At 43.1% G+C, this 26,731-nt stretch overlaps 1 protein-coding gene across 1 annotated transcript in view; it reads right to left on the reverse strand.

Moving 5' to 3' along the window:
• KSR2 (kinase suppressor of ras 2) overlaps window positions 1–26,731 on the reverse strand; it is a 569,936-nt gene that overhangs the window by 267,947 nt on the left and 275,258 nt on the right. The window contains exon 5 of the mRNA XM_044290777.1: window positions 16,701–16,879. Within this exon, the coding sequence (XP_044146712.1) occupies window positions 16,701–16,879 (179 nt within the window). The remainder of the gene's footprint in view (window positions 1–16,700; window positions 16,880–26,731) is intronic.

A 26,731-nucleotide genomic window follows, 5' to 3' on the forward strand; every position in this document is an offset into this window, starting at 1 on the left:
CAAGAAGTGGAGGTACTTCCAGGAAAAACAAAATTGATACCTGCTTTCTTTTCACTTTTTCTACACAAAGGGAGGCAATCAGGGAGATGGGAATGCCCCTTTAATAAATTTGATGCATTATTAAACTACCATATATTTGTGCCTCCTATTAGCAAAGAAAATTTGCACCTATATATATATATATATACCTAGTATATATAATAAATGTTGTGTTATCTACCTCTCTTTTAACAACCAGTGGCGTACCTACAATGGAGAAAGACCATGGGAACTCAGTGTTGTACTGCATCTCATGTTCCCAACATAGATTCAATGCATTTTTCACAGCCACCACTTGGGGGAGCTCAGTGCCCCAAAAAATTATTTACAACTTGCATTGATTTTAATGTTAACTGTGTAATTTCCTGTGCATTGATCTCCTCCTAGTGGTGGCTATAGGCTGATATTTTATAATATGCTCTGATAAGGGAAGTAGGAGATTTAACAATTTATTTTATTAGTTTTCTAGTGTAAATACAATAGAAAATATAATGTTGAGAATCTGTGCCATATTTATGAAGTACTTGTTTCACATTTTCCAAGTTAGATAAAGTGGATGAAGCACAAAGTTACTTTTTTTTATCATTTGTTTCTATAAAAATGTATCAGAAATCATCAGAAATCTGGGAAGTCGCCTTTCCTGCGTACCAGGAAATTGGGTGGAGAGAGGGGACCATACTAGATTTTGTTATGGGGCACTATGAGATCTGTCTATGCCCCTGGTAGTGACCAAACCCTCTTTTCATGAACTTTTCAAATCTGGCAATCAACAAGAATCATGACAAACTTCATGCACATCTTTTTTGCGGCCTTTTGGCAGTGCAGTTTACACCAAAAGCGCAGTAGTATATATGTGGGCCATTGAATTTAATGGAGATCTGTTCTAAAATACTAGAAAGACCCTTCAAAGCCCTTTCCCAAGCAAAAGTGCAAAGTGAAGAGCTGGCAATGCTTGGGTTCCGCAGCTTATAAAAATAAATTACCTCTACCCATTTGCAGTGCTTTTCTGGTCCAAACACAGACAGTAAATGAAACGCAGAGTGCTTTATATGGGCTCTGCAAAAAGAGCTATTGAACACTACTGGATGAACAAAAGACTATTGCTGATGCTCTTTTGCATTTGACAATTGTCTGTATAAATATTACATTTTTCCGTGCTCCAGAGGTTACTTGTGAAGTGACAAGTCGATGTCGCTTAAAGGGACAGGGACATTAACTTGCTCTATTATGGCTCATTAGACATTTCAGAAAAATGCTGAAATAACAGTGTATATGTATACCATAGTCTCAGTATACATTGTGCATGGATCATACTGTGAGACATTTCAGGGCTCAGCAGATTTCAAACTGATTGTTTTAAGTGGCCTAAGCAGTATGACCTATCCATAGGTGCCTTCGGTCACACGGCACTGTGATGATATGTTAATGTGATAAGATACATACACACATATATATACACAGTATATATGGTGTGATAACCCTGTGCCTTCAAAACAGCATCACTCGTTCTAGCTACAACTACACACAGGGATTTTGTAGGATTATAATCAGTTGTAAGTTATAAGAGCTTCTAAAGCACAGGCAGAAGAGAAATTAGCTCAGTCAGGGAAAAAAGGTGATCTTCAGATACATAAATGAAAAAAGGAAACTAAAACAAGGAATTACCAAATTAAAAACAAAAGAAGGAAGGTATATGGAAGAAGATAAAGAACTAGCTGACTGCCTCAATGAATACTTCTGTTCAGTTTTTACAAAGGAAAATAAAGGAAAAGGGCCTCAGTTAGGAAAGAAGACAAATGAATCTTTTGATGCATGTGTCTTTACAGAGGAAGAGGTTCTAAGTCATCTGTCTAAAATTAATACAAATAAGTCACAGGGGGCTGATGGTATACACCCAAAGCTATTAAAAGAGCTCAGCCGCGAACTAGCAAAACCATTAACAGATTTATTTAACCAATCACTGGCAATAGGAGTCGTCTCAGAAGATTGGAAATGAGCAAATGTTGTGCCCATTCACAAAAAAGGTAGTAGAGAGGAATCGGGCAACTATAGGCCAGTAAGCCTGACATCAATAGTGGGGAAATTAATGGAAACCATACTTAAGGAGAGGAATGTGGAACATCTAAAATCCCATGGATTGAAAGATGGAAAAACAGCATGGGTTTACTTCAGGGAGATCATGTCAAACTAATCTTATTGATTTTTTTGACTGGGTGACTAAAATAATAGATGGAGGAGGTGCAGTAGACATCACTTATCTGTCACAACCAGACATCTGAGAAGCTCTGACAGATGCCTTTCAGAACCTCCTCCTTGAGCTTTTCTTTGTTTTGGTTTTCAGTTCCTTATCTCGTTAGTCTCTCTCAGCTGTCTTGTAGTTGGACTGATTGCATCCCTTTAAATTCCTCCCCATAATGCATTAGTGTGCGGTCTATACAACTTCCTGGAGTGTGTGTGCATGCTGATCCTATTTCCCAGTCTTCTACAAGATAAGTGTTGTACATTCATTTGTGATTTTATGTTTGCTGGATCCCAGGTGACCCTGACTCCCTCCGTGTCTAGTGTAGGGAGCCGGTGGTCGTGTCCCCTCACTATTGTAGGGTGTTCAGGTGTTATATAGTCGAGGTACGTGGATATGCGATCATCCACCATTGGGGTGTTTGCATAGGCTGAGCAGAGTCAGGGAGAGTGCCAGGTCTTATGCAGGGGTCTCCCTTTTGTTCCTTAGTTTTGGATCCAGTGAGTCATATATTCATTTTGCATTGTCTTGTTTCCTGTACACCTTCCGTGACATTATCTAGACTTTAGTAAGGCTTTTGATACTGTCCCACATAGAAGGCTTATCAATAAATTGCAGTCTTTGGGCTTGGACTCCCATATTGTTGAATGGATTAGGCAGTGGCTGAGGGACAGGCAACAGAGGGTTGTAGTCAAAGGAGTATATTCAGACCAAGGTCTTGTTACCAGTGGGGTACCTCAGGGATCTGTTCTGGGACCCATATTGTTTAATATCTTTATCAGCGAAATTTCAGAAGGCCTCGATGGTAAGGTGTGTCTTGCTGATGACACAAAGATTTGTAACAGGGTTGATGTTCCTGGAGGGATACACCAAATTGAAAAGGATTTAGGAAAACTAGAGGAATGGTCAAAAATCTGGCAACTAAAATTTAATGTTGATAAGTGCAAGATAATGCACCTGGGGCGTAAAAACCCAAGAGCAGAATATAAAATCAGTGATACAGTCCTAACCTCAGTATCTGAGGAAAGGGATTTAGGGATCATTATTTCAGAAGACTTAAAGGTAGGCAGACAATGTCATAGAGCAGCAGGAAATGCTAGCAGAATGCTTGGGTGTATAGGGAGAGGCATTACCAGTAGAAAGAGGGAGGTGCTCATGCCGCTCTACAGAGCACTAGTGAGACCTAATTTAGAGTATTGTGCTCGGTACTGGAGACCATATCTCCAGAAGGATATTGATACTTTGGAGAGAGTACAGAGAAGAGCTACTAAACTGGTACATAGATTGCAGGATAAAAACTTACCAGGAAGGATTAAAGGACCTTAACATGTATAGCTTGGAAGAAAGACGAGACAGAGGGGATATGGGATTTAATACATAAAGGGAATCAACAAGGTAAAAGAGGAGAGAATATTTAAAAGAAAAAAAACTGCTACAAGAGGACATAGTTTTAAATTAGAGGGGCAAAGGTTTAAAAGTAATATCAGGAAGTATTACTTTACTGAGAGAGTAGTGGATGCATGGAATAGCCTTCCTGCAGAAGTGGTAGCTGCAAATACAGTGAAGGAGTTTAAGCATGCATGGGATAGGCATAAGGCCATCCTTCATATAAGATAGGGCCAGGGGCTATCCATAGTATTCAGTATATTGGGCAGACTAGATGGGCCAAATGGTTCTTATCTGCCGACACATTCTATGTTTCTATGTATGATTAATTAATTATACCAGACAAGTGATAATGAATTGTAATTTTCATAAGTAGGTGGAAATACAGGCATTACCTTAAACAGAAACAGCGGTGTAGGAGACTTAAAATTGGGTGAGGAACAGCGAAACTGTTATAGGCAGTGGTTGTGGAACCACTGTGTCAACTAACTGGTTTGACTTGGACTAAACCTAAGGGCATTATCCTGGCAGTCCCCTGGTATTCACCCTTTAACCTACACAGGGATCTGGACTTCGCTGCAGAGGAGCCACCAGGCTGATACCTCCTGGAGTAGTCCCACTGTTGTTGACAGCTGACCCACAGAGGTTAGGGATAAGGCAACCCTCATAGTGAGTAGCAGGCCAAGGATGGGGCAGGCAGACTACGTACAATTCCAATAAACAGTCCAAAGGTCTGGGCAGGCAGCACAGTGTCAGTACAGTGATCAGGCACGAGTCAGGTCATGCGGCAGAGGGTCAGTGTTAATCAGGCAGGAATCAGTACACAGGCAGTCAGGAAGATTATTGCACCTTTGCAGTATCTAGCAAGCTACTAAGTCTATTGTTCAGGCAGAGAATGAGATAAACAGCACAGCTATTGCACAGTAACAGCCTAGCAACTTCACACCAAAGGAGAGTTTAACCCTTGCAATGCTGCAGAATAAAGTGAGGTTCAATGAGGAATATCCCCCAATAGACACGCAAGATACCAACGCTTGGGCCTGCCGGCGGTGTGCCAGAACTGGGACAGACACAGAGTGGTGCTCGTGCCCGCTAAAAGTTGAGGAGCAGTGGTGAGCATGGTCTGCCAACATGACACAAACTCTGGTATAAAACTGAGGTTGTGGCAGACAGTTTTATGTTACAGGTTATACAAATACCATGACATGACAAAGCACAGCAACAAGACATAATGTAGTTATACTGCATCAGCAAGGTCTCAAGCAAAAGTCCCAGCCAAAGATTTCAAAGCATGCTGACGTTTCAAGATTTTCTGTTCAAGCTTTATTGAATAAGCTCAAAGAAACGGCCAACATTGAGTACTGTAGATGAATGTGGTCCTCAATGCTGAAAAACACTGGCAAATACTTATCTACTATCAGAGAGAAATCTGATTGGCTCAAAATGTATTTTGCATCAGGACAACAACCCAAACATACAGGCAATGTCTTTAAGAACTATCTTCAGTGTAAAGAAGAACAAAGAGTCCTGGAAATTTTTGGCACCCACAGAGCCCTGATTTCAACATCTGGGATGACAAGAATAGATAGAAGATTTGAGCAAGCCTACATCCACAGAAGATCTGTGGTTAGTTCTACAAGATGTCTGCAACAACCTCCTTGCACAGTTCCTTCGAAAACTGTTTGTTGGTCTTACCAACCAATCACAGCACAGCTTTCATTTTGCCCATGTCAACCAATTACGACACAGATTTCATTTTACTACAGTGCTTCTTACATCACCGTAGTCCTATGTTGCCCAACAAGCAGCTCTCCAGATGCTGAAAAGGCTTAAAAAGAAACATCTGCCATTGTGCCCTGATGGCTGCAGACCTTTGGGGCATAATGGGAGTTGTAGTTTTGCAGCAGCTGGAGAGCCCCATGCATGCTGGGAGAATGCTGACATAATCCTTAGGCCTCTTGTGCACGACCGTTTGACTTTTTCAGTATTTTGCGGTACGCAAAAAACAGATCCGCACTTCCGGTTTCGGCGCTCGTATGTGAGGCAGCAGGAGACGAGAGCTCCGCACCGGAGAGCCGAATACCAGCCACGAGCGCTTCCAGAGGGGTGCATACCCCGCTCACCTGCTTCGTATCTCCTCCGGAGTGGATGGAGAAGTACTTGACCAGGAGTGGCGCAAGTGCGGGAAGCCCGGCACACCGCAGGCTCACGAAGTACGACGTGGGGGAAAACAAGATGGCGGGCGCGGCAGATCGTTCCATGCGTTCGGCCCGATCCTCATCCCAACCCCCCCCCCCCCTCTTTAACCTCAAAAGCCACGGAACCAGTGGCAGATGCAGACGATACCGACCAGGAGCCTGAGGTAATGCAAGGGCTGGGGGTTGGCTGCAAGGCACTGGCAGTGGAGGTGGCTAAACTGTTGGCTCCAGATATCAAAGCCGCACTTGAGGCTGCAGTGGAGACCACGCTGACGCAACTACAGGCGGACGTCTCTCTGCACTCGTCCCAAATTGCAGAGCTGGAAAACAAAATCAGATCGCTGGAAAGTGACCTGGACCAGTCCCAGACACAGTTGCAGGCTGTGCTGAAGTCTACCTCGGGGCTCCGAGATAAAATAGAAGACTTGGAAAACCGGTCCAGGCGCAGCAATATAAGAATCATAGGTTTACCAGAATCTATCCCTTCCAGCCAGCTGGCTTCGATTTGCGCGGTGGACATACCAAAAGCACTGGGTATCCGCAGCCCTTGTACAGTGGAGAAGGCGCACCGACCACTGCGGACTGACCAAGCAGACGCACAGAATAGAGATCTAGCTGCAAGGCCTCGTCCCACCATAGTCAAATACCTGAACTACGCAGAAAAGGCGGACATTTTGGGACAATTTAAAAAGAGAGGAAAACCAGTCGACGTAAGAGGCTATAAAGTGCTTTTATTTGGGGACTATAGTGCCGAGGTTTCGAGACGGAGGAGGGCATTCTCAGACATATGCTCAACTCTGGTGAGGAAGAAGCGATAGTTTGCTTTGTTATACCCGGCGATTTTAAAGGTCTTCAAGGAAGATGGCTCCTCAGAGGTGTTTGAGACACCAGAAGATGCCGCGAAAAGTATGAACTTACTAGCACTGGATAGAGAGGCCGAGCGATCACCGGGCATGCTAACCACGCCCAGAAGACCGTCATCAGAGCAGAGGGATATTCCAGCATCCCAGAGGCCGCGTTCGCCACGTCGGTGAGGGAACCGAAACTCTGAAGACCGCCGTCACAGGAGAGACTGAAGTGTGAGACTTTTTGTTCTGAGACTGCTTACGTTCATGGGTAGGCAATAGTTATAAATGTGAGTTCTCTCGTATGTTATAAGTGATACACCTGAGGTTTCGTTTAGGATCTGACAGACTTCCATGGCACTCAGGGGTTGGCTATTAGTAGGCTGCTAAGCTGCATTGCAACCCGATGATTGTCTTTAGAATATCTGTCTGGGGGTTAGGCCGGGTACTGACAAGATTTAAAGAAGATTTTCTTCTTCTTTATGTTGAGCAAAGGCATCTCCTGGATAGCGGATAGTGATTCTGTCATTATTGTGGAGATTGAGTAACGGAGGGCTAGAGATAGCAAAGTCTCTTGGTATACGAGAAAAAGGTGAAGTCAGAATTTTATAAGTTCGTAGTCACCTCTGGTGATTAAGGGAGTTCTCTTGTTTAGGGTTGGGAAGGGGGGGGAGTGGGTTTCTATAGCACCACAGATAATCTAAGAATTAGCTGAGGAAGAGACGAGCATATTGTCAAGATGGTCAAGGTTGTAACTTGAAATGTCAAAGGTCTACGTTCTCCGCATAAAAGGTTGATGGTGTTACGTCATTTGAAAAAACTACAGGCAGACATTGCTTTATTACAGGAAACGCATCTAGGGGCGACGGATTTTGGGAGGATGCAGAAACAATGGGTGGGAGAAGTGATAGGGTCTCCATCTGATGGGAAAAAGGGAGGTGTGATCATACTTCTGCATAAAAGACTACGCTATAAAGTACAGGCGACGGACACAAATGAGAAAGGGAGACTGGTCACCTTAACCATAGAGACCCCTGCAGGGAAATTGTCAATATACAATATATATGCCCCAAATATGCAAGCTGGCCCCTTTATAGGACACTTAGAAAGGTTGATTTTGCAGGATCCCAATAGCCTAGTGTTAGTGGGGGGAGATTTTAATATGGTGCATTCGGACGCTGAGGATAGGGAACGAACCAGGACAGGTAGGATAGACAGGCCGAGGGCATCGCCCATGCTCTCTACCATGTTGGAGGCCACCAAGCTAACAGATATCTGGCGACATTACAACCCCACGGAGCGAGAATATACGCACTTCTTTCACTCTCAGTGTGCTTGGTCTCGGATAGACTATTTTTTAGGATCTAGTCTGCTGACTACCAAAGTACGGGAGGTGGAGGTAAAGGAGATGGTAATCTCTGATCACTCGCCGGTAGTATTGAAACTGAGAGAGGATAGCCCGAGAGGCCAGGGTATCTTATGGCGTCTATCGGGATATTTGGCTATGGATGAGACCTTTCAATCGAAGCTGCTGGGATGGTGGTGGGAATATAAAGACACAAATGGACAGCACCAGGATAATCCGTCCCTATTTTGGGATACGTCAAAAGCCGTACTACGAGGAAACATCATTTCCTATACTATGGCCCAAAAAAAGAATACACGCTCCAAATTCTTAGCAGCCACAAATGAGTTGAGAACACTTTATACGGCGTTTCAACAGAACCCCACAGAGGCCCAAAAAACTAAATGGGTTACGGCTAAACATAATTATGACCATTACGCAGAAAAATTGGAGAGGATCTATGCAGACCACTCTTCAGTGTATTTCTTTAAATTTGGGAATAAGTCAGGAAGATTGTTGGCCAGGCTTGCACAGGGAAAGAAACCGAACTCGCCGCCCCCCAGACTTCAGACAGCGAATGGGGAGTTAAGTAGTGACCCAAGGGTTACACTAGAGATTTTTAAAAGTTACTATGAACAGCTATATGCTCAAGACCCTTGTGACATTCAGGAGGGGAGTGCCTTCCTGGATTCAGTCTCTTTGCCATCTATTGAGGAGCCTGACCTGTCAATGCTTAATGCTCCTATTACGGAGCAGGAAATCCTATTGGTTATAAAATCCCTGCATAACGGGAAGGCCCCGGGGCCCGATGGCTTCCCAGCGGAATTTTATAAGTCACTGGGCTCAGAGATAGTTCCTAGCCTGTTATTGCTATTTAATACTATCATCCAGACCCAGACAGTGATGCCTTCAGGGAATTTGGCACATATTAAACTGATACCAAAACAAGATAAAGACCCCACATTCCCGGGATCCTATAGGCCAATTTCCCTGATAAACCAGGACCTAAAGATACTTGCGAAAATAATGGCCAATAGGCTAGCTAACATTATGCCCAAATTGATTGGTTCACACCAAGTTGGATTTGTGAAAGGCCGTTCAGCAACAATTAACATACGAACAGTTTTGGCGGTCCAGGATTGGCTCCTCAAGAGACGGCAGATGGATGAGGTGGGAAGAGAGGCCCTGTTAGCTTTGGATGCCGAAAAGGCGTTCGGTAACGTCAACTGGCAATGGTTAGGGCTAGTGCTAGATAAGATAGGGATCCAGGGCCCCTTTAGGGCATTTGTCCAGGCAATTTACACCGCCCCACAGGCAAAGATCTGTCTCCCAGGTTTTTTTATCCGCCTCGTTCCAACTTCGGAAGGGTACGAGACAGGGCTGCCCATTTTCCCCACTTTTGTTCAACATTGCGCTTGAGCCGCTGGCAAGGCACTTACTCAGTTCAGAGGTTTATGAAGGAATAAAAGTGGGGAATAGGGAAGTTAAATTGACATGTTTCGCAGATGATATGCTGTTATTTTTACAGGACCCCACTAGGGATTTGTCACGAGTACTGGACACCTTGAATAAAGTACGTACTTTCATGGGCTACAGGATTAATGTGGCGAAATGTCAATTGTTACACATAGGGAGAGGACTGGGAACGAGGTATGAAGGTGACCAAATTATGGTGGCAAACGACTATATAAAATACCTGGGGATCAAGATAGGCAAATGCCCGGCCATGATATATAAGTTAAACTATGACTCTCTGATAACTAAAATTATTCGGGAATTACAGAGATGGCAAGAACTCCCATTGACGCTATTAGGAAGGGCGAGCCTCATTAAAATGACAAGTTTTGCCAGGCTTTTGTACCCATTGCAGACGTTACCGCTTCTATTGAAACACATGGACATCAATAGGCTGCAGTCTGCGTTTGGGGCATTTCTTTGGAAAAAAAAGAGGCCCCGTATAGCATATAAAAAACTCTGCCTCCTGAAGTGGGAGGGGGGCCTGCAATTACCTGATGTTTGGGGCTACAACCTGGCGGCGATCTGGCGGTATATTCAAGACTGGGTGGGGGGGACCTCAAACCATGCTGTTAGGGCACTGGAACAGGAGTTAATACGACCACTAGACCTACGTGCTTTACTGCATACCAAAATCTCACTACTCTCAGATATTGCCAAACATGCTTCCATACTAAGGGATATGATAGCTGCGTGGGAACCTATTAGGAAGTTATATCGGCTTCCAATCTACATTTCAGCCTACATGCCGCTGTGGTCCCTCCCATCTTTCCCCCAGGGAAGACTTAATAAACTGTTTCAAGTTTGGCGCCAAAAAGGTGTTTGGAAACTAGGGAATCTACTGGACACTAACGGTCTGAAGTTACTGTCCTGGGAAGAAGTGTAGAACAAATACGCCATACCCTCAAGTCAGTACTTGCAGTATTTGCAAATAAAAACCTTTTGTTCAGCCCAATCCAACACACTGGGCACTGAGGCAACATTGACTAGGTTTGCAAGTTTGATGAACCAGGCGAATAACACAGGTTCTATCTCCACCTTATACAGGAAGTTGATGAATGTTAAGTTGGAAGGGACTGCGCGAACAGTGTTTAAAGAGTGGGAGAAACAGTTAGCTGATGACAAGATTACTTTTAAAATACGTGACGGGATGGACAAAGTAAGATGTGCCATTAACAGTGAGCATTGGAGGGAAACCCAGTTTATGATAATCCATAGGGCAACCTATGCTTATAACTTATCTTATGACAATGCATCGGCGCACTACCTGAGGAATTGCCCCAAATGTGATTTGTATAAGGCCGACCTTCTGCATGGGATCTGGGGCTGTCCTAAGTTGAGATCATTCTGGGATCAAGTATGCATATATGCCAAAGATGTGTGGGGAGTTGTAGTTAAAGATGTACCCCAACAATGTGTATTTCAGTTCATCCCCAGGGATCAAGAGGACGCTGACTCGTCCATAGTGAGCACCAAAGGGCCACATGTCTTGCTGCTAGCGGCAAAAAAATGTATATTGCGGAAATGGCTACAATCCCAGGTGCCTAATTTGGACGAGGTCATCGGTACTATGAAAGTACTTATGTATATGGATAGATTAGATGCGGAACGTAGTAAAGAAAAAGCCACAGTCCTTTATTCACAAATGGAGACCATTTATTGAACATTCACTCGCCACCTATGAGATACAGGAGGTTGTGAAACCATTTGTAAACACTACCTGGTACATGAAAGCACGAGTGGCAGGTAGGTTAGGCAACCTGTTAATATAACTTGAAGTCTTGGGATTATATGTGGTGCTATATGGAATTGGTTGGTTCTGTTTAGTTGGGATGGGGAGAACATGTCTAGAGCGACGAAAGGGAGATCTGGGGACTACGCCAATATGAAACAAAATAATACAGTTTGATTGTACCAGCATTTGTACTTGGTGTCCCAGGTCATGTATCATTTTTCTTAGGGAGAGGGAGGGTGGGTTGGGGGTATAAAATAAAAATGAGATCTAGGCATAGACCTTTTTTGAGAATACAATGCTATGCTTTACTCTTGCACCACGAGGTGGTACTTGATGTGACTCTTGTACTTGGACTTTCATTGTATTCATCTTACTTTCTGTAAATTGTACATGATGCCAGATCTGAATAAAAAAAAAAAACAGATCCACAAAAACTACGGATGACGTCTGTGTGCATTCCGTTTTTTGCGGAACTGAACAGCTGGCCCCTGATAGACCAGTAGTATCCTTGTCCGTTATACAGACAATATTAGGACATGTTCTATCTTTGAACGGAACGGAAATACGGAAACGGAAGGCATATGGAGTACCTTTCGGTTTTTTTTTTGCGGATCCATTGCAATGAATGGTTCCATGTACGATCTGTAGACGGAACGCAAAAAACAGAACGGAAATGGAAAAAAACATTTTTTGTGTGCAAGAAGCCTTAACGTGTGAACATGGCCTAAGTGTCGTCAATGCATAATGACATCATTGTTAGTGACATGTGTGCAGTGTGAGTGACATTGGGGGCTGTATCACTAACCTCAGTGTTTTTTATGACAATATGGTCAAAAGTATGTTAATCCAGGATCCAACCATACTTATACAATATACTGTAATGTGGAATTTCACAAGATGATTGCATTGTGCTTAGAGGAGGTGCAGTTTGGTACCAGATACCCTGACCACCCAGATATTCCAGCAATCATGCGGCCTGCCTCCACAGGCTCCTACCTCTTTATAAATGCATAATAGAGAATTTCAGAGAATTGATCAGCTACATTTATCTGCTGCCTGTTTTTTTATTAATAAAAATGAGTTAATCTTAAAAATTCATACAAATGAGTTAATCTTAAAATTCCCAAGGGGGCCACTCAACCTGATTCACATTGGATCTCAGTCCTAGTTAAAGAATTTTATAATCTATCATGATATATAAATATATATATTTATATATTTACAGTAGAGTATTTTTTTATCAATTGTTTCACCATTGCATTTTTATGTATTTATTTCTTCCATTCCTTCTTGTTCTTAGACTAATTGAAAAAGCTGAATACAGTATGGACACGTGCCAGTTCACTTGTGACTAATACCACATAATAATCCATTGGAACTGCTTCCGGCAATCAAAGGGTCTTAACAAATTCTGTTTTGTTCCTCATTTTTGGATAGTTTTCTCTTAAACTGAATAGCCTGATGACCCGTAGAACAAGAGAGGACCTACCAGTGACACAAGTGACGACAGTGATGCTGATTATATTAAATTGCTGACGGAGATTCAGTCTGGCAGTGTCACAGGGAGTTAGATATATGCTTTCTTAGGCTATATATATATATATACATCTATCATCATCGCAAACACTAATTACATAGCGAGAATATGAATGAGAAGCAGAATATCCTTAAGAGTATTTTTATTGAGGAAGAAAGAATGTGCAAAACAGTGCTATTTAACTAAAATTGGAAGTGTTTGAATTTTACTGGAGGAATGAACCTGTTGAATTTAGGCTGGATTAACACACCACCTGCTGGAATTTGCAGTGTTTGTCTCTGCATTTTTTATTGACATTTTTAACTTGGATTTTTTTAGGCAAAAAATGCTTTGGCCAAGTATTACTTTCAAAGCTATGGTTCTTATCTGCCAACACATTCTATGTTTCTATAAGGGCTTATTCATACGAACGTAAGGGCTCCGTGCACGTGCTGCGGGCCAGCCGTGTGCATTCCGCATCACAAAAAGATAGAACTTGTTCTATCTTTTTGCGGAACGGACGGATCGCGGACCCCATTCAAATGAATGGGTGTGCGATCCGCATGCGGCTGCCCCACGGTCGGTGCCCCTGCTTTGCGGACCGCAATTTGCGGTCCACAGCACGGGCACGGAGCCCTTACGTTCATGTGAAAAAGCCCTAAGGGAAAGCAATTTTCTTCAATGTAAGTGTAGACTCACCCAAAACTTTACAGATGGTTCCCCTAAGACCTAAAAAATGATCAATTGGTTTCAAAAAGCAGCAAAACATGTCCAGTTATGCACAGTGATAATACAGAAGAAGCGGATGCTTCATAATTTTACCGATTTGCCTTTCAGGACTCTGGGAAAGGACTCTTATAGGCATTATAACTACCAACTACCCCTACAAAACAATTCTTTTTTGTTCATTATAGATGTGCATCCATTGCACTGGAAGTCACTGATTCCTAGATGGAGGATTTTTGATTCCATATCATATTAAGACTTTATATACTTTGCTTGAGGCTTCTGTACTGTATGTTTGTTTCTTATGTGGGAGTTAAGACTACACTTACGGCTCTAGGTGGCAGAAGCATTTAATTGTATGGCGCCAACATGCCAATCTCATTATGAATCACTGTTAGAGTGGGAGCACATCAAAGTCCTGTATTGCCAGTCATAATAGGTATTACATGAATACGCACTTCCCACACACCTCTCATTGCAAAAGCCAAAGACCTGTTTTCAGACACTGTGCAGGTGCAAATCCAACAGTCACATTTAAAGTGTTCCTTTCAATCATTTGATATGTTAGTGCCAGATCTGTGATGCATTTTGTTAAGATGCCTTACATAAACCATTGAAGCAAAGTAGTTTCAGATGTCCTCTTGACGTGAAATAGGATCATTCAGCTCTAACCTTTTCTTCCTTGTTCAGAAGCTTTTTCAGGCCCTTTTCTTGCACCCTACTTCTGATCAGATTATATAAATGACACAGAGGTACATAGATATCTAATTAATGACGCCTTAAAACATCTGCATCTGAGAGGGAATAGAAGCAGTATCTATACATAAAAAAACAAAACGTGGGTATAATTATACAGTTCTTGTAATATTCATATTATATGTTGGCGTGCAGCTGGCATTAAAGAGTTTGTGCCAGGATATCAAATTCTCCCATATTCACAGGATGAGAATCTTAGATATGCGGTGTATATTCATATGAGGGCTTGACACCACCATTCCCATGAAGGGTGGGAGTACCAGCAGTTGGACAACCACTGATCAGGTGCTTAGACCATATCCTGGCACAAACCGTTTAAGTATAAAAGCTACAATGTGCTTTAAAAGTTTCAATACCCCTTACCAGAAATCAGGGGCAAAGCTAAGGGCTCATGGGCCCTGGTGCAAGAGTTCAGCTTGGGGCCCCCTTCCCTCAGTGCTTTGTGGCCAGGGCAGGACGCACAAGGCCTTAGTGCTGCCCGAGGCATGAACTGAAACGGCACCCCCTTGAGCCAGAGGTGTAACTTGACCAGCATGCACTTTCTATAATACTGGTGTCTTCTTATGCACCACAAGGGTCTTTGGGCCCCCTCAGGCTCCTGGGCCCGGTAGCGACTGCTATCTCTGCACCCCCTATAGCTATGCCCCTGCCAGAAATACACTAGTATTAACAGTAGCATAACTTCATCTAAAAAATAAGATCATAACCACAAGTCTAGAGTAAGGAGCACATTAAGGGCAGAGACAGGTGAGGAACAGACATACATCTGAGCTCCTGCTCCTTACAAATAAGCTTTAGATCATGCGAGCCGCTAGGTCAAGAAGATTTACAGCAAATGCAACATGAAATCCCCACTTTACTTGCCACAGGGTACAGGGTTTGTTTGCTGAAAAAAATCCATTTAACTTAACTGCAAGATCCCAGAGACCTGTTATAAGGGTGGATAAAAATCAATGATTTAAAAAAAAAAAAATAATCAGATTTTTTTTATATAAAGTGCTTTTTGAGGAAAATATATTACCATCCAAAGGTTATTCCATCATGAAATAAAGATTAGTTTTTAAATTATGTAGAATAAGGCTGTATGTGTTTAATTTTTTGGGTAAATAGATTCCATTAATCCATTCACAATGTCATGCTCTTCCAGAGGTTTTTGTAAGATTATTGGGCAGTTTCTCTGCCTACAAGATATTATCACAGATGCTTGGTTTACTTTTGCAGTTCTCAAAACTGAATTTGACTCAGCAGAGATCACATGCCTCTTCTTCACAGCAAAAATGCTATAACATGAACAGAGTTGAGAAAAAGACCTTAATCCTAACTTCTACAAACCTATGAATGCAGAATCAACCTAATCAAACTAATATGAAAAGTTGTTATTCTAAGAATCTTCATCTACTTGCATATTATAAGTTATACTAGCAAGAATGAGTCTTTATGTAGAAAACTATGATTTAAATCAAGCCTTACTGACTAGTGATTTAAATCAGTTTGATTTAAATCAAATCCACCCTGCCTGTGATAGAGCTTCACTACAGTCCTTCCAGGACCTTTCACACACTTGATTTGACATTTTACCAGTTCCTCTGCACTACAGCCCTTTCACGCACGGCGTAAGGATAAGAAGACCTTGCTCTGGGGACTGAAATATCAAACATCAGGATTTTTAACATTACATTCTTTGCTTCTGACTCAGGCCTCATACACATGGCAGTTGCCCAGCCGTTATGTGCATTGGGGAACACAATTTTCTGCCCCCAATGCACGGGCACCTTCCATGAGGCTGCCACAGACGGATCCAGAACCATTTTCAACTTGAATGGGTCCGTGACCCGTCTGCACCGCCAAAAAATAGAACATGTTCTATTTGCTTGCGGTGCGGAGGCATAGGAAGAAACCTTTCGGATTGTGGACCCATTCAAGTGAATGGGTCCGCATCTGTGATGCAGTGCACAAACGGCCAGGGCCCGTATATTGCACACCTGCTGTTTGTGGGCCGCAATACGGGAATGGCTGGACAACGGCCTTGTGCATGAGGCCTTAGAAGAAAAATATCTGTATAGCAAATGGCTGAGTACTGGATAGAATGGATAGCATCAGAATGCACTTATTTATTGCACAAGAGCATTCAGGAGTCCTGTGAACTTTTTATTTTTGGCCAGTGAAAGGCTTTGATTTTATTTTTGAAGGCTTAAAATATGTCATAAGTCAGTCAGTAAAACATAATCCAGAGAGACATATACTCCTGTAGTATGGTTATATGTGCCTCACAAAGCGAAGTGCAAGAACTAAACGTAAACCAGACTATATCAACTGTACTGAGAACTGAGTCAACCAAAAGAATAAGCAGTAAAAAGCATTTGTCTAGCTTTTGTTTGCCTAGTTACCATGGAGACTTACTTGCAGAAGAAGGTTCAGTGTGAACAGGGGGAGTAGAAGGGAGAAAAGACGGGTAGCCCACAAAGAAAGAACGGAGGGAGCGTTCGGAGAGAAGCGGTGAGCGTTGAGATGGGATATTCTCACAGCTGCCCACACTGTTGTGAATCTTGAGGTTCAGAGGCTTGTTCTTTTTCTTTGTTCTGGGAGAAAGAAAGAAAAATAATGGGAGAAAAGGACAAAAGAAAATGTAATGTTAGTTGAAATACTAGAGGGGAAATGTTAGTAGGAAGAAGCACGATTGACACAAAAACAACAAAGCTACTAAATACTCAATGGGCAGAAAACGTACTAACCACACAATGCAAACATCTAAAAGTGGAGAAAAACAAGTAGATGTGGCTCACTGTTGGCCAAAAAAGCTCCAGAATTTTGGCTTATTTTTGGAGTAAACCTAAGCCAACAAACAGGTGCAAAATTAAACTAGACAGTCTAAAAATTCTCCAGATTTATCATCGAACATCAGCTACTGTGATAATTATGGCGCAGTTTAAGACTGTCTGTCCAAGTTTACACTGCTTTACTTTTAGACTCAGGCTTGGACTGGCCAACAGGGGAACAGGTGGATCCACCGGTGGGCCCCAGAGACCCTAGTCCACCACCTCCTGCACAAGTGGCACATGACACAGAAGACTGAGTGTACTATGTCTGTACTATGTCATTGTATGCATATTTTGCTGGGGTTAGTCGATTACTGCGGTCCACATGCGGTCGGGCTGCTCCCCCAATAGAAGACACGCCACAGTGTCAGGGGTTTGGCAGCTCCTCCAGAATTGCCACTATATATTTTTTTGTTTTTTTGCTTCTGACTTGTTAGATTTGAGTGCGTTTGCCCTACTTGGCATTCTAACACTTTTTTTGCACCTGGTAACCTCCATCACATGGTCTGGTGTGGGTGTGGCTCGCGGCCTGGTTCCATTCACATAGTACTACTCAGTATCCATGCTGGGCATTTGTGGGGGAGCTTGGCTGCGAGCTGAACCATATCACCTTTAGACCGTGTTCACACCACAGTTAGAGCAGCGGTTAGGACCCCTTGCCATGCTGAGAACCGTGACGTGGTGCATGTTGGGCTCCGATATCTCCATGACTGGAACATATTGGCAAAAGTCTCAGCTTTTAATACCTTTACTTATGTCTTGCCAGCATAGTCAGTGTTATATCTGTTTGGTGCATTTTTCTCTCTGTGTATTATATGTCTGTGAAGGTTCTCATTTATCCAGGTCAAGGTATATCTGTAAAGAATAAATCAAGGCAACTGGACTTACTGTGAGTTACAGTAAGTCCAGCTGCCTTGATTTATTCTTTACAGATATACTGAGTGTACTAGATACAAATAAACAGTGTACAACATCTCAACCAGCCTGTTCATCCATATACAAAACTAGGTATCTTATTCATCAAACAACCCGTTTATTATGATAGATGCACTGGGAGCTGAGATTACTTCTGTATACAGAGTCAGACCAGCCTGTATCCTCTTTTCCCAGGGAATTACCGCTCAAAGTCACTGAAGGGGCCCGATAAACAATCATCTTGTAGCATCTTGCTGCTGCAGGCATGTAGCTTGAGTGGCCCCCCAGAATAATTTTTACTGGTAGGCCCCAGATACTCGTCTGACACTGTTTAGACGGTATTGGTAAATCTGTCCCAGTGTCTATCTAAGGTTTGCTTTAAGTCCAGTATTTCTGTTTTGCTATAGATGAATAGTTTACCATTTTTGACAAAGCAATTGAACGTGTTTCAAAAACTTGCCATTTTTTTTTAGTTGGTCATTTAATTAGAACCACGTTAACTGAGACAAATATGTCCATCATATCACCTCTAAAACAAAGAAGGCAGGTGCAGGACATAACTGGAGTGATTCTACAACCGGGTCCTGTCGTCTGCTAGTCGCCGCGCCGGATTTGGAGGTCGCCGCGCAGTGCTGCGCCAAGTTTAGAGTAGGTCCCACTCAAAGAGGCAACCTTGACGTGGTGAGTGGGCTTATGCCTTTTGATCAAAATGTACACTAATGCCTCTTGTTCAGGCTGTACACTGAATATTGCGCTGAGAAGCGAGGTTAATTAGATCAAAGCATAGCATTGTGGATGTGCATATCCAGTTCTGTATTTCTCCATTTGATACATTCACAATCATTGCCCGCTTGCTGGGCATCTGTTTGAGGATGAAAAATGGTCACTGCGATTGCAATATACAGTTTCAATGACTGTCGGTAGCATATTCCAGTTTACACTGGGTGATGTACTGGCCACAAACAATGGGGGAGGTTTATGAAAGGAAAACGGACTTAGTTGCCCCTAGCAACCAATCAGATTGGTCCTTTCATTTTCCAAAGGCGCTCTGAAAAATAAAAGATGGTATCTGCTTGGTTGCTAAGTTGTCCCTTCCATCAGTCTTGATAAATCTCCCCCGATGAGTGTGCTGCATAAGCAATCAGATCAGCCAACAAAGTGGCACTAGCACATTTACTGTATATGGGCCAATTACTGGAAATAAGTGTTCGTACAAAAGGTTCATTGTACCAGTACCTTGTATAGACAGGTAGGGCGTTATAGCCCCTGCCCCTCTAGTAGGGTGATTTAGGGTCTCCATGCTCCCTACTTCTGTCCATGCTGAGGTCTACACGCTGGCACCAATCCGGTATGGTAACATATCAACATTGTCTACCGCATGAAAATCGCAGCACGAATGAGACTCTACCATCCACGTCTACAGCATTTGATGGGTGAGAACGTTCCTTTTCATGCTATTATTTCTGTTACCATCCAGCGTTTGTCTAGGCCCTAGTGGGCTGTCTTTTGTTTGTTTGTATTAGAGGCTCTCCTTGCTAGCGCTTATCTATTTTAGAAATACACATTAAATGTTAAGTTTTACCCCTTTGTCCCCTGGGGGATTAGTACATTTTGCAGGGTTCCTGATACAAAAAGAATCAGGGTGGACAATCGTTACTGTGATTGTCTGTCCCGCATTCAGTCTGAATACTGTCAGCAGTGCACCCCTTGTTTACAAAGGAAGGGGTACTGCTGATAAAAGACGATTTTAGGTGGAACACAAAAGAATCACTTGCTCATTTGGCAGGTGATCAGAGGCACTTTTACAGGGCCAGTTTTTAGGAATGAAAGTTTGATAACTGCTGTGGTCCTCGGCCTCTGTAAAATGCAGAAAATAATGTAAATGCATATACATATATGTGCTTTGGTATAAGGCATATGTACGGTCTGATTCTTGTTCTTACTTCATCTCCTCGAACCCATTTCATTTTCAGGTGTGACTTATTAAGTATACTTCTATCTCGGTAGACTAACATAGAAGATTGATATAATCACAAAGCTATTGCTGTTGGAGCAGAGCATATTACAGTGTTTTCACCATTTATAAATGTGTAAATTACTATTGTTTCATCAGAGAATTGGATAGACTAACTAGGAAACCTGGGGAATACGGACACAGTATAAAAGTGACAAGCGCTTCATTTATGTTATTTCAAACATCAAAATACACTAAACAATTTTCTTATGGTCAGTTCCCTCTGTGCGCCTCGGTAGTCAGAAAACTAAATGTTGATTGCATACAGAAATTATTGGAAGCACACCTCAAGCTACACTATTTGGACAAAAGAATTGAGACACACCACCTTAATCATTGGATTAAGGTGTTTCATACGGTCCCATTACCGCAGGTGTATAAAATCCAGCCCCTATACATGCAGTATCCCTCTACAAACATTTGTGAAAGAATGGGTCACTCTAAAGACCTCACTGAATTGCAGCATGGTACTGTAATAAGAAGCCACCATTGCAACTAGAGATTAGGGAAGTTTTGAAAATTTTTATTTGGCTGCTTTGCCGAACTTTGACAAAAAATTCGATTAGTTATAAATTACTTTGCCACGAATTGCTTTCCATTGTATGGAGCAGGTGCAATGACAGGAAATGGCGATCACACTGCCCCCGTCTTTTAACCACTCAGATGCCGCATTCAACACTGATTGCGACATCTGTGATTCACATTAAGTTGTTCAGGGGTTAAAAAAATTATACTCATTTCATCCACCAGCGCAGAGACCGACTGCTCCCGTCTTGATTGAAGAAAACCCGCCAAAAGACCTGCGGCGAGCATGATGAGGTCACTGCGCACGCCCAGCGTGATCATGTAGTGATGTTATCACACTCACCGTAGGTCCTTTGGCGGGTTTTCTTCAATCAAGACGGGAGAGGACGGCCTCTCCATGAGCAAGTGGATGAGGTGAGTATCATATTTTTTTTTCAGCCACCATCTTAGGAAAAATTGATTTGTTACCACGAAGCGTGAGGAAATTCGGCTTCATGGTGAATCAAATTTTCCTGAAATTCGTATCAAAGTCCACTTCAGATACTTCGATTTGATAAATACTAATTGCAACAAGTCACTTTGTGAAATTTCTTCCCACCTTGATATTCCACCATCAACTGTGATTGGTATTATTGCAAAATGGAAGTGTTTAAGAGCCACAGCAACCAGATAAAGTTACAGGGCAGGGTTACCAAGTGCAGAGCCGTATAGTGGATAAAAGTCGCCAACACTCTGCTGACTCAATAACTGCAGAGCTCCAAACCTCTTCTAGCATTAATATCAGCATAAGAATTGTGTGTCAAGGGGCTTCATGGCATGGGTTTCCACAGCTGAGCAGCTGCATGCAAACTTTAGATCACCAAACATAATGCCAATCGTTGGATGGAATGGTGTAATGCACTCCGCAACTGGACTCTGGAGCCCTGGTAACATGTTTTATGAAATGACGAATAACGCTTTTCTATTTGGCAGTCTGATGGAAAACTATGGGTTTAACGAATGCCAGGAGAACGTTACCTGCAGTGTCGCACTGCTACTGTAGTGGCACACTGCTAAAGGGGTTCTCAAGGGTGCTTTGTTGTGATTATGCCTTTTTCTAGAAGTTGGGAGTAAACTATTTATTGTCACCATTAGGTCGGGCTGTTACAACCCTCCCTATAGGGAGGAGGGGATAAGTGAGTCAATGTCTAGACTTTGAAGTAGAAGGAGTGAAGAAACAGCCATTTATAGTGAACCAGAATCAAATTGAAATAATCAAGTGGAAGAAATACCAGAAAATACATATTTGAGGAGCATACCAGTGTTAAGAAGAGGTAAGTAAATAAGCTCTGTGCAGATAAATTGTGTAAATAAAAGCTTATATACTCTACAATGAACTTGTTCAGGAGATTTAAATCTTCTAGTGAGTGGACATACTTTATTATCACACTGTGGAAGTTGCTAAATATCCATATCCCATTGAGGATATTGTGGAACCAAACCTGCAATGAGGAGTAGAACTTAGTTTGTCATATAGAGGGCACTGTCCCATGGATGCATTGCATTAAGAAAGTGCAAAGTGTTGCACCCCTACTTCTGGATGCTTAAGTGTGGTAAAGAAAAGTGCAGTGTGAGGAAAATTGCTTCAGAGAGAAAATTTGACCAGTTCACTACTACTGCAGACATGTGAACTGTGACAAGTGTGGAAATTGCACATTGTATGTAAAAAATGCCTGTCCATGCATGTGACTAATGTACCTGAACTTGATTGAATCAGTAAAAAAAATATTCTGCACCGCCACACCATCACTGGCTGCCAAGGGACCCTGTCTTGCACCTCACAATTCATCACCATCGAGGCCACCACAAACTACCAGAGCCAAGGTGTGCCCCAAAGAAAAAAAGGGTATCCCCTTCCTATCACTGCATGACTCAGGAGAGCGTCAGAGTGAGAAACAGCTATAACCACCATTCTTGCCAATATCTCTTCTATATTCTCCCTCTCTCCTAGGTTGCTGCATTACCTGCTTGACCGCATTGTGCCAACTGTAAAGTTTGGTAGAAGTGCCCTGTGAGTTAACCCCTCTAATCGCAGCATCTGTAACTCACATTAAGCTGTTCAGGGGTTAATCACCGATTACGTGAATACGCACTCCCAGTGTGATCACGTGGTGACGTCATCACTCTCTCCACAGGTCCTTTGGTGGGTTTTCTTCAATCAAGACATGAGTGAATGGCCTCGCCGCAAGCAAGTGGATGAGGGGAGTAGAATTTTTTTTTATTGTCAACCACCATTTTAGGAAAAATTGATTTGCTACCATGAAGCGTGAGGAAATTTGGCTTTATGGTGAATCAAATTTTTCCTGAAAGTTAGATTGAGGTCCACTTCAGATACTTTGATTCGGTCAACACAACTAATTATCATTAATGTCTATTGATTTAGAACGAGATGTGATAAAATCTCCAGTAGGTGTAATGTGTTCGTGTCCCAATATTGTTCTTCATTTAGTGTACACATATACCATATTTTCAAGAAATACAGTGGATATAAAAAGTCTACACACCCCTGTTAAAATGTCAGTTTTCTGTGATGCAAAAAATTAGACAAAGATAATTAATTTCAGAAATTTTTCCACCTTTAATGTGACTTATAAACTGTACCACTCAATTGAAAAACAAACTGAAATCTATTAGGTGGAGGGAAGAACACTAAAAAAACTAAAATAATGTGGTTGCATAGGTGTGCACATATAACTGTAGCTGTGTTCAGAATTAAGCAATCACATTCAAAATAATGTTAAATAGGAGTCAGTATACACCTGCCATCATTTAAAGTGCCTCTGATTAACCCCAAATAAAGTTCAGCTGCTCCAGTTGGTCTTTCCTGAAATTTTCTTAGTCGCATCCCATAGCAAAAGCCATGGTCCACAGAGAGCTTCCAAAGCATCAGAGGGATCTCATTGTTAAAAGGTATCAGTCAGGAGAAAGGTACAAAAGAAATTCTAAGGCATTAGATATACCATGGAACACAGTGAAGACAGTCATCATCAAGTGGAGAAAATATGGCACAACAGTGACATTACCAAGAACTGGACATCCCTCCAAAATTGATGAAAAGACAAGAAAACTGGTCTTGTGACTGTCACGTACAATACACACAGGGGGAGGATAGTGACCACTGCGCTCCACCCTCACCCCTGGCCCTGCCTACTTGCCTCGCAAGTACTAATGACAGGGGACAACTAGAGTGCAGTCCCTAACTTAGGATACGTGCTGGGAAGACAGACAAGACAAATAACGGAATGTGAACGGACCGGGTCAGAACCAAGAGAGCTACGCAGTACAAAGGGTTACGCAAAGAATGGTCAGGAGAAGCTGGGGTCAAATACCAGGAGAGTAGAGAAGCACCAGATGAGTCCGCAAAGAGTAGTCAGGTGGAAGCCGAAGTCACAATACCAGGCGGGATGAACAGTACAGGAGGAGCAGGCAAAGGCTCGTAAGGGAACAGGATCAGGTGAGTAATCAGTAGTCCAACAAATAGCCAGGAACCTAGAATTAACAAGCAACCTGTGGCCAGCAGGCTGCCTGTATTTATAGTGGGGTCTGAGGGTCATGTGACGTGGCCAGCGTCACATGACCGACAGACAGACAAGTCGAGCACCGAGTGATCAGCTCGGCGCTCAAGGCAGACCTAGGAGCAGGGAATCAGGTACTGTAAGGAATTACGCACTCTCCTGACATCCACTATCTTAGACACCACATACTCGACAGCATCATTAACAAGAACCGGCGGAGGCGAGGCTTTCGAAGTTACAACAGGTTTAAAATATTTTTTAAGTAGAGATTTATGAAATACATTATGAATGTGGAACGACTCGGGCAGCTCCAACTTAAACGATACCGGATTAATCACCTCCGTGATCTTATACGGTCCAATAAAACGAGGAGCAAATTTTCTAGAAGTTACCTTGAGAGATAGATTCTTGGAGGACACCCATACTTTATCCCCAACCTGAAAGTTCACCCCCTTGGAACGTCTCCTATCGGCCTTGAGTTTTTGGGAACTTTGAGCCTTTTCTAGATTCGATTGAACCCGGGCCCAAACTGTGCACAGTTCGGAGGAGAGTTTATCCGCTTCAGGGTTAGAGGAGGAGATGGACGACCCAGAATGAAAATGGGGATGAAAACCATGGTTACAAAAGAAAGGGGAGACCCCAGCAGAAGAATTAACACGGTTATTTAAAGCTAATTCTGCCAACAGAAGGTATTTAACCTATAATTGCTGGTCATCAGCAACATACGACCTCAGGAATTGTTCCACAGACTGATTAAGGCGTTCAGTCTGCCCATTACTCTCAGGGTGGTAAGCGGAGGAAAAAGACAACGAAATCTGACATCTTTGACAGAAAGCCCTCCATAATTTGGATACAAACTGCACACCCCTGTCAGATACAATATTTTCCGGGATACCATGTAACCGTACAATTTCTTTCACAAAAATAGACGCCAGGGTCTTGACATTCGGGAGTTTAGAGAGAGGAATGAAATGAACCATCTTGCTAAACCTATCGACCACTATCTGAGAAGAGAACTGTCGTTCCTGTCGTCTCTCTCTAACCTGTAGGCCAAGTCGGACTACAAGGGTCATCATCTCCTCTAGAGTCTCTGGAAGCTAATAACTCACTAGAAGATCCTTTAAGTTATCAGACAGACCTGACCTGAACTGACTCTTAAGTGCTGGTTCATTCCATCCTGAGGGAACACACCACCTTCTGAATTGGGTGCAATACTTCTCCGCAGGTAGATCACCCTGAACCAGAACCTTTAGAGCAGTCTCAGCTACCAGTGTCCTGTCTGGTTCATCATACAGGGTACCCAGGGCCTGAAAAAAACCTCCACTGATGTTAAACTGGCGTCAGCAGGTAAAGAAAATGCCCAGTCCTGGGGATCACCCTGGAACCGGGAAATGACAATGCCCACACGTTGACTTTCGGGGCCAGAGGATACAGGGAGCAAACGGAAAAAAAGTTAACAATTTTCTTTAAAAGAAAGAAACTTCTTCCGATCTCAGGAAGCTTAATCTGGGGCTCTAAATGTGGACTGGAGGCCTGAGGGATGGAAGTACCTTGTCCTAGCTCAAAAGAACAGAGTTTCTCCCCTAGCTCCTGCACTATCTGCGTCAGGTTAGAGGCATGGTCAGTCAGGGTCACCAGAGGATTCATGATACAGTGGTTAGGTTACGGCCTGTTAATCTGTGACGGTCACGTACACTACACACAGGGGGAAGGATAGTGACCACTGCGCTCCACCCTCACCCCTGGCCCTGCCTACTTGCCTCGCAAGTCCTAATGACAGGAGACAACTAGACGGCAGTCCCTAACTTAGGATACGTGCTGGGAAGACAGACAAGACAAATAACGGAATGTGAACGGACCGGGTCAGAACCAAGAGAGCTACACAGTACAAAGGGTTAAGCAAAGAATGGTCAGGAGAAGCTGGGGTCAAATACCAGGAAAGTAGAGAAGTACCATAGGAGTCCGCAAAGAGTAGTCAGGTGGAAGCCGAGGTCACAATACCAGGAGGGATGCACAGTACAGCAGGAGCAGGCAAAGGATCGTCAGGGAACAGGATCAGGTGAGTAATCAGTAGTCCAACAAATAGCCAGGAACCTAGAATTAACAGACAACCTGTGGCCAGCAGGCTGCCTGTATTTATAGTGGGGTCTGAGGGTCATGTGACGTGGCCAGCGTCACATGACTGACAGACAGACAAGTCGAGCACCAAGTGATCAGCTCGGCGCTCAAGGTAGACCTAGGAGCAGGGAGCCTCCCAGCTAGCAAAAGCCGCCCTGGGAACAAGGCCAAACACAGATCCTCGCTCCCGAAGCTAAGCAGCAGGTCTGCGGCTGATGGGAGACCGAGTGCGCCTTTGGTGCCCCATGACAGGTCTGGGAGGCTACCAAGAGGCCTACGGCAACATTAAAGGAGCTGCAGGAATATCTGGCAAGTACTGGCTGTGTGGTGCATGTGACAACAATCTCCCGTATTCTTCATATGGGGTAGAATGGCAAGATAAAAGCCCTTTCTTACGAAGAAAAACATCCAAGCCAGGCTACATTTTGCAAAAACACATCTGAAGTCTCCAAAAAGCATGTGGGAAAAGGTTATGGTCTGATGAAACCA

Source organism: Bufo gargarizans, chromosome 1, assembly GCF_014858855.1.
Source record: "Bufo gargarizans isolate SCDJY-AF-19 chromosome 1, ASM1485885v1, whole genome shotgun sequence".
NCBI lineage: Eukaryota > Metazoa > Chordata > Amphibia > Anura > Bufonidae > Bufo > Bufo gargarizans.